We start from the raw sequence: 13,472 nt of genomic DNA on the forward strand, positions 1-13,472 counted from the left end.
CCAACACCCGTGATGGCGTGGGGTTGGGTTTTAGTAACTCATTTCGACTTCGTACAAAAATGCTGGGACTAACTGTATTCTTTTATCAGACAGCCAAATTTAAGATGCAGCATGTCCGTTTGCAGAAGGCCTGGTCTGGACTTAAATCTGGGAAATCCTAAGGCAAACTAACATGAAGCAGGTCTTTACAAAGTCAGGATTATTTGACAGTCTTTTTTTTGTGTCCTGATTCCTGGTAGGCAGAGACACAAGCGATTTGGGCAGGACTGAGGGATATCAAGTGACAGGTTATAAATGGATGCACATAAAAGGTAAGAGACGATTGGTGAGACTCAATCATACCTATCAAAATTACCACCATCGAAAGCAGTATTTGTACCGCGTAAGCAGGAGGTATGTGTAGATCTTTCCAAACACAGGAGTCTCCCTAACTTCTACCCAAAGTACTTCACGGCTCCATTTCAAGATCTTTAAATACGTTAGCTCCTGAAAAGCTAATGGGCTGTTTCTTCGGCATTCCTAGCTCTAAACAGAGTCTCAAAAACCCAAGTACTTACGCCTTGACATCGGCAGTCTCCTGCGACGTGCGGGTCAGAGTCCGAGACCGCAGACGCTCTCCTGCCTGTTGGATCTCCTGGAGGTTGCGTTCTACATGAGGAAGTTCAGAGATGCCCTCTGTCTCAGCTGCAAGCTGTTCTGCTTGCTGGAGAAGTTCTCCAAACCCTTCAGTGTCCATGTGTAATGCCGGTCCTACACAAGACACACGCACAGAAACCCCTAAGGAAAGAGAGAGAGAGACTTGCTTGACAAAACAAGTAAAAGTTCCCTCATTGATTCCAGTAATACCTGTTCTCAGGGTGCAATAATTGGTTGTTGTGTACAGAATAATCACACTACAGATCACCCCAAACTGCTGTAAATCTTGAGGATACTTTTAAAGTGGTCTCTTAAAACAGGCAGTTGCCTAGTAGAGATGAGGTTATTAGTGCAGGTTTATGTACTTAAAACAAGTCTAGTGGAGTACCATATTTAATTCAAATATATGGAGGTGGAAGTGAACAGAAGGTACAACTGCCCAAGTGAAGGTATTAATTAATTAAGGTATTAATTCGGTCTTGAGTTTAAACTACTTGTGTTTCAACCTGCATATATTTTCTTTTTTTATTTTAATCTTTCAGAAAAAGATATAAAGCTATGCATCACTAAGTCCATAGATGGAAGAAATATGAACAGGCTGTTCCATCGTGAAGGGTATACGCTCTTCCCTCAGTGCACATGGGAAACTTTCATTAGTGTTAATAAGAATTACATACATACATTGAAGGTAGAATGGATCATCTGGAGGAAGTGGACAGTATAAAGTGTGTCGATAACAAACAGGCTGTAACTGATGGGGTCACTAAGGCATCACATAAATCTGAATTCAGAACAGATTTCTAAAAAGGGCTGGGAATGTAGACTTATAGGGATTGATGTGTGAAAGGCCTCTTATGAGTTTCCTTGCTGAAACTAGGTTAATGAAAGACAAGGCTTCAAACGACAAACTTGGGTGCCTAAAATCAGGCTCAGACATCCATTAAATTCACAGTCAAGTTAATGGGAGCTGCACATGTACAGCATCTCTGAAAATTCAGGCCACTTATTTCAGTTCTTAACTTTTTAGGCACCTAAGTCTGCAAAATTTGATCTCAGTTCCTCACAAGCCTGGAAAGATGGAATCTTGCCTCACCCTGAACAGGGCTAGGCAAGATACCGAGACCGAAGCAGCAGAATATTGTTCTGATTCACAGATTGTTCAGGGAGTACCCCAGGCCAAATGTAAGACAAACATTGCTCTAGAGAAGAGCTCTGACTTCTAAAAATTGCAGCAGCTCAGAGTTCCTGAAATTTAATGTGTTTGGCAAGAATTAAATATCAGAACAGCTGTTTTCAACCCAAGATGAAGTTGGGACAGGCATAATAAAGGTGTAACTTGATGTAGCTCTGCAGATATCTCCTGTAAATAGGATTTATTTTTCATTTAATGCAAGGGATTTACATGTCTAACTCATTAGCAATGGTAAATAAGATCCACCTAACCCTCCCATGCAACCAATAAACTTAGAAGTCTGGGGAAAAAAAAAAAAAGAAAAAGAAAAAAAAGGAGAAGAGCAGAAGCTAATTAATGGACTTGTTTCTCCCAGCAGAGAACATCTGGCCATGTTTACATGAAGGCCTGATGACCCAGAACAGGAAGGATGTATTATTTTAAAACTATTTGTAATGATCAGCATTCAGTAAACAAGATTTTCCAATGTGCAGAGTGCTGGAGCAAAGATGACCATGTTACCTGCAGAGGATATTGAAAGTGAAACTGGACCAGCACAAATGCTGATGTGAACCAACGCTAAACATTCAGCATTAGACTAAGTAGTTCAACACACAAAAGGTGTCACTCTGATGCAGAATCAGCATCATAATCGTCTTCTGGGAACTGACTAATTAGTTCCCATTTGCTGCCTTTTTTTTTTTTTTTAATTAAATGCATCGATACCCCATCCCACCCCACCCCACCCCGTCTAGAGCATCCAGACATTTCATATATCTTGACAGAATCCTATAAACAACAATAATGGAACCTTGAGTCCCCACCACCACCACCACCCCCCCTCCCAACCCCATCATTATCCTTACTTGCAGCATTCCAAGTACAGCAAAAACAAACAACAAAAATAACCAATATTTCTGAATTATTCTCAGTAAGGGTATGTCTACACTGTAAAATAAAAAATAAAAAAAAAAAAACAACAAGGTCCGTTCTTAACTTGATTAGCAGCTTGATTGTAAGCCTATGCTGGAGCTGAATTTGATCTTCTAATCGGAGTTAAAAGCAGAGCTGCCATGTCGTCACTACTATTTTAACCTAAATTTGCTAATGTGGGTTAGCTAACCTGAATTAGGAACACAGGGGTTGGTTTTTTTGTTGTTTTTTTTTTTTTTGGGGGGGGGGGGGGGTTTGCAGTGTAGACATACAAGTGAGACAAAGGAGTGTCCTTAGAGAGGACAAAAAGAAAAGGAGTACTTGTGGCACCTTAGAGACTAACCAATTTATTTGAGCATGAGCTTTCGTGAGCTACATTTGAACTCATGCTCAGATAAATTGGTTAGTCTCTAAGGTGCCACAAGTACTCCTTTTCTTTTTGCGAATACAGACTAACACGGCTGTTACTCTGAAACCTGTCCTTAGAGAGGACACTGGCAAATAACATGGCACCACATCTGTCTTTGGTCATGACCCGATTCTCAAAGCATGGATATTGACCTTTGCAGAGGCCATCTTTCTTTTTGCAATCTTAAAAAAAAGTCCTCTAAATAGAGGTCACATACTTCCAAGAATTATTCTCCTTACATGGAAACCACAAATCCAGCTAACTCCTGAACTCAAACAGAGGAGAAGATAGGGGAGAAACACCCTACACTCATATCAGCCTCAATGCACTGATCCACAAACTGGGATCCTCCCTAAACCAAATCTGAACATTGGTGTAACCCCTTCGAATGTCCCCTCTCTCCAAATCATCTCCTTTATCCAGAATTTTAAAATGTCCCTAAACAGAAAAGAAATTAGCACACCTTCTTCCTTTCTCAGTGATCAGAGGAGACAAACTAAGGTCTATGGCACTAACTGTGATCCTTTAACACCAATATGTTGCAAGAGAATAATGAGAAGTAATTTTACTTGCTTATTTGAACAACAAAGAGCAAATGAGTCCAATGTGAAAACAGGACTATTTTATAGAAGGAAAATGCCTACAGTTTAAACATCTCAGCATCCCCAAAAGAGACTGAACTTCTTACAAAATGCTCCCTTGAGCAGATGCATTTGTATTTCTCTTACTGTAGTTTCAGTTGTTCAAGAGATATCTGATTAGCACAGTCAGATCACAATTAAGTAGTTTATACCTGTGAAGGAGGGAGGAATGATCAAAGCCCCACACACACACACACACAAAGAGGGAGCATCTGAGCCTTCCAACACGGTAGGAGGGAAGGGCCAAAAGCTACTTCTTGCCAAGTCATCCAAGTACATCCAAACAAGCAGCCACCTTCTGTGATGTTGAATATATCCAGTACATCCTGGCAATCACATGATTTCCATCCATCATCAGTCTAAGGTGAAATCATCATGAACTGACAAGGAGGATAAGAAGAGAGTGAGGGAGATCACAAGTAAAAGGTAACATATTTTAGCTCTGAAAAATGTATTTTAAAAATCCTCTGCTTAAGACATACAGTGTAGTAAAAAAGAAATCCAAGAATTCTAATGGAATGGATTTTATATTCACTAGGCATCCAGTTTCATCACTGTGGCTAAGCACCACTGTTACCAGTGCTAAGAGAACTATTCAGCACTATCTAGATAGGCGTTTGCTTAAAAGTATTATGTTTTGTGATTCAGACTCATGCAGTTAATTAAAAAAAAAATCCAAGAACATTTCATACTATTATTTTGCATAAACACAGCGACACAAACTAATAGCCTGCCTCCAGACATTAGGGCCCATGTAAACATTCTCCACCCACTGCTGGCTAGCTACCGAACTGTGCTGGGGCAGACGTGGCAATCAGGTTTATGCCTGCCAACAAACCAGACTGGATAGTTTGTACTGGATTTGTTAGAAAAGATTAGCAAGCCAGTGGAAGAAAGGCAATTTCATGCCCTGCAATGCAGTATAGGACATTTTTTCAGCGTTTACTTGTGAACTGCTTCCCCTTAGCAGAGATCTCCTGTGCTTGGCTGCCAGAAGCAGCCTCTGTTGGCAGACAGTGACCAGAATAACCATGCTCCCATACAGTTAAGACTGCTAATGTCAGTTTCTGAGGGAGCAGCGTGTATGGCACTGACTGCAAGAATAGCACAGAATTTAGTTTGATCTGATTTGATCCGGTCCACTTCCCTTTTTCATTAACTACCTCGATAAAAAGCCAGCAGCATAAGCAGGAGCTAACGTCTCAGAGAGCACTGAAATCAAAAGCATGAAGAGTCAGTGCAGTGTAAAACAGCTCCCAAACCTGCACTTTTAGCCATAGACTCAGCGTCAACACCAGGCAGGGTTTGTTCCATAAATTTTCAGATATGGGACCATTTCAACAAACTCTGTGAAAACAGAGAATGGTTTAGGTAAATCTGGAATAAACAGGAGTTATTTTAACCACACACACTAAACTAACTGTGGTTATAACAAATCTGTGGTAATGACAACTCACTACTCATCTAGAGAATGATCAGCAAATGGCTTTTTTCCAAACAACAACATTAAATGGTTAGACAGAACAGCAGCACAAAGAAGATAGTCTTTACACTGACAGAATTTACTGCATTCAAGAGACTGCAGTCTGACTCTTAATACTGCTGTTCAAGATGGGAACTGCTACTACAGTAAAGAGCAGAATGATGGCAGATTTTCATGTCTGGCTTGGGAAAGAACAACTGACACCTCAGGGAAAGAAAATGCAGAAAGAAGAAATTAAACTAACTTCTGTGATGCCAGATTGACCCTGGGCTAAAAGCCAGGACAGGCACAGCTTTTCTGGAAAACAACATTAATAACTTATCAATAGATGATGCTGCATTAAACTACTATTCCATGTCCAATAAAACACAAATTTTAACATTTCTCTAACATTCTGAAACCAAGAATAAACTCCGAAGATTGTTTTAGTTGCCTGAATTTAAGCCAAAAGGAGCCCATAAGAGACTGACTGGTTTGTTAACTCCACACAGAGTATTTTCAATGATGGTTTGCTATTAAAAAACGAAGTCTCCTAAAGAAGACGGATACACTGTCTTGTGAAGAATGTTGTAATTATTGTATTCCAAATATAGCCACGCTGAATATTTTATTGAACTGGCTTTAAAAAGATCTAAAGCTTAAATATTCGAATGTGTGAACAGTGTCCGTTATCTTTCAAATACTAAAATGCTTATGTCATCTAATTAATTAGCTTTAAGTAAGATGGGCCAAAAATGTTAATTCCTTTATTACTGGAAAATGTTCTGAAACAGATAAATGTAACAGATAAAGCACAGGTACCTGACTCTTAAGTTGGACATTAAAACTCAGAGTTTTAAAAACAGTCACCCACACAGCTATGAACTGCAAGAAACTTTCATCGGAGAACAGAGGACTGTAAGCCCTTAAACTCTGATTAAAGTTCATGCTTCTATTTAAAAAAAAATATCTAGCGAAGATATTCTTTCAAATATGATGTGAACATGAATAAATCCAGTGCTGCTCTCATTCCCACAAGACCCTGTTCCAGCTACTGCTGGCTCAGAGAGCTCAGCAATGTGAAATAGACATGTCTGGGTCAGTTTCAGCACTTCTACTCAAAATACAAGCAGTGGAGAAAGAGACAAAAATCAGGTCAATTTCACACTGCTGTTCCTAGGAAAGCTATCAGCAACAGCAGAGTTAGGAACTAGAGATAATCATGTGGGGAAAGAAGATATAAAAAACCACAAGGATGAGAATGGGGCAGAGTTGCAGAGTCCCCTTTCCCTTGCAGCAGCCAGGGCTCTGAAAGTACAAGTGAGGGGGTAGAAAGGACCTTCTGGACTGGATCTAGGGACAGCATTTTGGCAGGAATTCTAGTACCTTCTCCTCACAGCCAGCGCTTCCCACTCTACCCCCTTTATCTTCTATGCTAGCCTCTGGATAGGAAGTGTCTGGTAAATATTTCAAATTGGTTGGCGGGAAGGAGGGTAAAAAACAAAACAAAAAAACAAGCCCAGATTTTTCAACATCTACCAAAATTTATTATATTACTATTTCTACATACAAACAACCTAGAACATGAATGCTGCAAGCCACATGTTGTCTATGTTGTAAAAATAACCTTGTTTAGTATTTTTGATTACCAGCCTGTTTTTATGCTTTGCAAATGTTGATATACAATCAGTTTTCTATATAAACATCCATATTATGGTTTTCCCTGCTTCCTTTTGTTTTTCCTTGAGCAGATAGGTGCTGGGGAAAAAATATTTTTGAAAGCTGGAGGAGAATCCAAAAGATCAATATGTAAAAACCCCATTCTGCAGGCCTCAAGCAATTTTGCAAGAGCATGAATTGCAGGGTCAGAGCCTGAAACTAAAGAGAGTTCCAAATGTGTTTTAAAGTAAAGCATCTTGAAATTATAGTACAACAAGTGGAAATGGTCTGCCGAAACCGCAAGCCAACCGGGTATTTTCAGCCAAAGGAACTGTACCCTCCCCCATGAATTAAAAGCATGACAGATATCCAGTTTGAGAACACTTCCAAGTACTGAGCACATCAGGATGAAGTGAGATACCACAGGGTAGATAAAAAATAAATGTCATTTACGAACATAGGAACTGCCATACTAGATCAGATCAATGATCCATCTAGTCCAATATCCTGTCTCCAACAGTGGTCAGTGCCAAATGCTTCAAATGAGGGCAAGAATATCCATATCCATATTATCAGTTTCTAAAAGTTACCAGTTAGAATTAAGAATATCTAGGCCAAAAACTATCTGTTTTAACTGTGGATATACATTTATCCATACAAAAGTCTAATTTTCTTATGACTGCTACTAAGCTCTTGGTTTTATTGATCTCTTGTAGCCATGAGTTCCATAAGTCAATTATGCACTGCATAAAATAATCTCCTTCCATCAGTTTTAAACGTGTTGCCTTTCAGTTTCATTTAATGCTCCCTTGTTCTTGTATTATGAGAAAGGATAAATACGTGCATCCGACTTACCTTCTCTCTACCCTTCATTATTTAATTTAGGACCCAGCAACGTGTCTGAGTATTTCAAATTATTCCTTTCCATGTGTATTACCTTGCATTTGTCAACACTGACTTTCATCTGCCATTTGACTTTGAAGTTCCTCACAGACTTCCCTAGTCTTAGCTATCTTAAATAATTGTGTCATCTGTCAATGTTGCAACCTCATCATTCACCCTCTTTTCCAGTTCCTCAATAAATATATTAAATGGCACCTGATCCTAGCACAGGTCATTGGGACACCCCACCATTAACCTTTGCAACATGGAAAACTGATTACATCAAGTATTCAATTTTATTTCTGAAAATCCTTGGAGGAAAATCAAACTAAAAATTCTCTCCACTCTCTGAACTGACAGAGGGTACTACAAGGAAAATTTAGAAGCCACTGTGACATTACCTCTATTGAAAAGTCAGGATGTAGAAACTCATATATTCTATACTCCTGGGGGAATTCTGCACCTATAATTAAAAATTCTGCACACATTTTAACACACATTGCGCATATTTTATTTGTCAAAACAACACAGTATAATCACACTCCCATTGTCAGCCCCAGCCACCCAAGGCTCAGAGCAGGAGCTCCAGCCACCTGGGGCTCAGGGTGGGAGCCCCAGCCACCTGTGAAAGGCACAGGTGGGAGCGCCAGGGAGAAATCACAAATTCTGTGTGAAAAAATAAAATTCTACAGGGAACATTAATTCTGCACAAATTCTGCATTCCATAGTGACGCAGAATTCCAGCAGGAGTATTTCTACCATGATGACTGAACCAGGAGGGAAGCAGGCCCAGTTGCAACAGAGCAAAACCTCAGGGTGATTTATAAAACTACAACATGCCTAAGGAGGGGACTTAAAAGTTCTGTCCTCCCCTTATACCTGAGGGAGAAGAGGACAATGTCATGCCATGCTGGGCACCCGTCATTCCACATTAGCAGCTGTCTACACAGCAATTCTTACTGCATCAGGAGTTCATGTTTTAACATACGAGCACCCAAACCATGTTATAAGAGTTTTTGCCTTGCCTGTGTAGATGGGACCAAACAATGTTACAATCATCTTATCACTCTGTGCTGCAGCCCTGTAAAGATCAGAGCTATAACATGGAGAGGATCCTGTTTAGAAAGATTCAGCAAAGCTAGTGGCCCAAGAAGAACCAGCTGTTGAAAGGTCATATCCCAACCCACTGGAAAGAAAACAATAGAAGCAGAAAGTAGAAGATACAGAGAAAAATAAGGGAGCCCAAAACAAACCGATGACATTATTTCCTTTAAATTTTACATAAAAACCCTGCACCTGGGATATTTTTCATGTAACATTTATATTCCCCTGTACCCTTCTTGTACTAATAGGTCATCCAACCAAAGAACAAGGGAAGTAAGTGGGAAATCATTGGTAGGAAACAATAGCATCTCTCAAGCCATATGGGGCCACAAGCCACAATTTGGGCAGCTATGTCTCACATGGAGAACCTGAAGCTGTAAGGTCAACTCTGCTTATCGCTAGGACCCTATCAATTTCACGACTGTGAAAAACGTGTCATGGACTGTGAAATAAGCCCTTCCCCATGAAATCTGATCTCCCCCTTGCTGCTGGGAGCGCCCCATCCAGCTGCGAGTCCCCACAGGGCTGGGAAGGGACAGGACTTGGGACAGGACTTGCCCTACAGGGGGGCAAGGGGGAGGAGGTTAGACTCACCTCTGGCTACCTTTTGGGTTAGGAGCCAACACCATGAAATTTCAAATGTAAACACCTAAAATGTGAAATTGATCAATTTTAAAACCCTCCGGCCATGAAATTGATCAAACGGGACTGTGAATTTGGTAGGGCCCTACTTATCACTATAGCCTGTTTTTGCCTGAAAAAAAGCTGAAGCTTAGATATGTTTCAGAGGGGTTACTTTCATTTAGGTTTTTATTGCAGGCCTCACTCTAGGCATCCAAAGAGAGTTGCCCTGTATACATCAAAATGACCATTTGCTGAAGTACAGTTTACCAGATACTGTTCACACTCCCACTTCTGTTGTTCCAAATGTCTCTCTAACAGAGCACACTAAATTTAAAAATGCTACTTGGCAACTATCATGTCATGTGATCTGAACGCTGCATTCTCACCAGAGCTTACAAGTTAAGCCAGCGATGGAATGTGGCAGTAACTGGATGTGATATCACCAAAGAACAACATGTTCATCAGGATACACTCTTGCCTCCGAGTCAATAACGAACCAAATATTCTCACATGGTGTTACAGGGAAATGTACGGCTGACAACAGTGTTTCAGAATAGATTTTAAACAGAGATCTCAGTCATTTGTGATCATTAAAAATCTCATAGCACTTTTCACAAGAGGAGTCCAATTCAGACTATTAGAGTCAGCGTTCAAGGCCAGAAGGGACCACCAGATCATCTAGGTGGACCTGCTGTCCATTGCAGGCCATCCCCCACATGCCTGCACACTAAATCCAACAACCAAAATTACATTAAAGTATTGCAGCCCACAGGTGACAAGACTGTTATGTGCCCCAGGCAGAGAACAGCAGGGACCCAAGTGCACCAATGCCCGAGGCCTCCACAATAGCAGGGAAATGATTAAGTGAGATATTCCCAGATAAACCTGACAAGTGACCCCATGCCTCACGCTGCAGAGGCAAAAAACCATCCAAGTCACTGCAATTTGAGCTGCGGGGAAATGCCTTCCCTCGCCCCCACATATGGTGATCATAGAATCATAGAATATCTGGAAGGGACCTCAGGAGGTCATCTAGTCCAACCCCCTGCTCAATGTGGGCAAGAACCAGTCAACCAAGCACCTGAGACAGAATGCTCAGTGCCACCTCAGATTCTACCTACTTAAATTCCCAAATGGAGTTTCAATTAGATGCAATACTGTTTCTTCACATCTTGTCTTATGTGGCTTCGTAGTGTTGCTCTACAGTATTAAGCAGACGCCATGACGAACCACCCCAGAGAGGGCTGTAGTCAGTAGCAGATGAAGGAATCCATGTGTATTGTTTGCATAAAAATGCATAAAGCACTTTGGGCAGGAATCTCTAAGGAGCCTAGTTTTAGAGTAACAGCCGTGTTAGTCTGTATTCGCAAAAAGAAAAGGAGGACTTGTGGCACCTTAGAGACTAACCAATTTATTTGAGCATGAGCTTTCGTGAGCTACAGCTCACTTCATCAGATGCATACCGGGGAAACTGCCTAGGAAAGGAGCCTAGGGAACTCTGGCACCAGACTCCCACTGAATCTGGGCGCTTAACTCCCTTCGGCGCCTTTGAAAAATCTCAGCCATGAGGATCTTCCAGGATGAAGGCTACTAGACACATGCCCGACTATGTTAAAGCTCATTCACCTGACAGGAGAAAACGATTAACACCACAGATCAGAAGAACTCAACCCTCCTTGGCCAGACACCGCCTCCGGCAGAGCCTGTGTGGAGGGGGCCGGCAGGGCTGGTGGTGGGCATGGGGAAGACACGCCGGAGAAGCCCGTGGATTAACGGAATCTGGCACGGACGCTGTAGCTACCCGCTGGCCACCTCAAAGCACTTTACCATGCTGTTCCCCCCATTTTACCGGGGGGGGGGACTGAGGCACGGAGGGGTTAAGCAACGTACCCACGGCCAGGCAGGGCTGAGCGAGGCTCCAGCCACTAGACCCGGCTGCCTCCCCCGGCACAGTCCCCGGGCGGTCCCCTGAGCCAAGGGCACCCGGCTTTGCCCGGCGGCGGGCCCCTCGCCCGGCCCGCTCGGCACGTGGGGCCGGCCCGCCACACCGGCCTCGCCGCCAGGGGGCGCCCCGGGCTCCGCCGGGGCCACCTCAGGGGGAGCCGTGCGGGGGGGAGGGGCGTCAAGCGGGGAGCCTGCGCGAGGCGGGACGGGACGGGGGGGCCGCTGGCAGCTGCCGAGGGGGCGGGGAGCACGAGGCGCCCCGGCCCAGGCCCAGGCCCGCTCCTACCTGCCGCCTCCTTCCGCCGCGGGACTCGCTCCGGCAGCCGGCGGCCTCCGCGCCGCGCCCGCTGATTGGAGGAGCCGCCGATCCCCCAGCGGCCCCCGCGCCGCCGCCGCCCGCTCAAAACTTTATTGAGACGCGTAGAGAGGGACAGGGGCGGGGCCGCCGGGGGGCGGGCTGCCGGGGGGCGGGGCCGCCTCTCCAGGGGTGCAGGGGGCGCCGGGCTCCCCCAGGCCGGGGTCTGGGGATTCCCCCATGGACCTAGCTGGGCGGAGCCCCGGCTGTGGGGACCCCTGGCGAGGGCTCCTCCTCGGGGGCAGAGCCCAGCGGGGGCCTGGCGCCCCCTCCCCCAACAGGCGGGGGCCTCTGGCCTCGTCCCTGCTCCAGCGGCAGCCCGGGGCACCGGATCCCGGGCGGGGGCGGGGCCGGTGCCGCCTGACTGGGGTTGCCTCAGCACCGCGGTGCCAGGCGCTGTACAAACACCCAGCCGGAAGCACCTGGGCTCGCCCCCAGCACCAGCACGGACCCTCCCCCCGGCCCCTTGTGAGCGCCATCTTCACCATGCCGGATTGAGCGGGTCTGAGGGGGAAAGGCAGATCCGCAGGGGAAGTGCCCAAGAGGGGGTGAAATGAACAAAAGGGGAAACAAAGGCAGGTTCAGACCCAGGGTCCCTGCCTGCAGGCACTAGGCAGACAAGGAGCAGGGTTCCCCGCCTTACAGCAGGGCGCTGCAGTGGCTGCCAGGGCGTTACTCCTGGCTTATGCCCCTGTGAGGGCTTGGCTACAATTACCACACCGCGCTGTGCTGTAGACACTGCTTATGCCAGCAGGAGGCATTCTCCTGTTGGGCAGGTAATCCACCTCCCTGAGCAATGGTAGCTAGGCTGACAGAAGAAAAGGAGAGAAGGACCCAGAAAACAACATCTGCTTTCTACCGGCATTAATCACCCCCAGGTTATATGGGGAGAGGCTGGACCAAGGTGCAATTTGCACTTCCCTACACTACTGGCGGTAGGATTTGGTCCCCAGTTTCTTATTCGTGTTCAGTTTGGTATGGGGGCAACGCTTAACAAAAATGGCCCATTTATACACTGTCCAGCTCTGGGGCCACATTCCTTAGGGCTGCTGCAGGGAGGTGTAAATTATTCCAGTAGGGATTCATTTGGAGGGTGGCCAGCTGTGGTGCCATCATTACCCTATTGCTCCAGATTTCTGCTGGGGAGATGAGCAGCTTTGTTCTACAGCTAGGACGCTAAGGAAGCTGCTCTAGCTGAAGCTACCCGGAGAGAAGCACTGAATTAGTCCCCTGCCCTAGCCACGCCCACTTCCTAGCCAGTGCTGCCCATTCTGGGGGCTGTGCAGGTCCCCTTGTGTAATCCCCAAGGGTTGAAATCTGTTTCTGACCCTACAGTCTGGCCGATTTGCCATCTCAGGGAAGTGGTTTTGCCAACGTAACCCCATCCTGAATTTACTCTGTAAACATCTTCCATTAGAATACAGCTAGGAGATTCAAATATATCAGATTACTGTGTAATGATTTTGGCACTGAAATCCACACTGAAAGGAATAAACAAGGGTGGGGATTAAAAGCATATTACAATAAAGCGTCTAAAGATTATGGCATCCAGGCATATTAGCTGTCTTATATATACATATTTAACAGTGTGAGAGTTAATGATGCTCTCTTGTGCCACGTGAAATCACAAAGAAATCAAATTGCCACGCAAG

At 44.6% G+C, this 13,472-nt stretch overlaps 1 protein-coding gene across 3 annotated transcripts in view; it reads right to left on the minus strand.

Annotated features, from left to right (window-relative positions):
- NUP93 (nucleoporin 93) overlaps positions 1 to 13,472 on the minus strand; it is a 132,348-nt gene that overhangs the window by 118,469 nt on the left and 407 nt on the right. Inside the window, exons 1-2 of one of the 3 annotated variants that reach the window (XM_084644583.1) lie at positions 11,752 to 11,878; positions 558 to 777 (exon numbers count right to left, since the gene is read on the minus strand). In XM_084644583.1, the coding sequence (XP_084500709.1) occupies positions 558 to 736 (179 nt within the window). In that variant the 5' untranslated portion in view covers positions 737 to 777; positions 11,752 to 11,878. Of the gene's footprint in view, positions 1 to 557; positions 778 to 10,984; positions 11,005 to 11,751; positions 11,879 to 13,472 lie in introns of those variants that run through there. The other 2 variants (XM_084644581.1, XM_084644580.1) reach the window with 2 other exon arrangements.

Source organism: Lepidochelys olivacea (genome assembly GCF_965140295.1).
Source record: "Lepidochelys olivacea isolate rLepOli2 genome assembly, chromosome: 12".
Lineage (NCBI taxonomy): Eukaryota > Metazoa > Chordata > Testudines > Cheloniidae > Lepidochelys > Lepidochelys olivacea.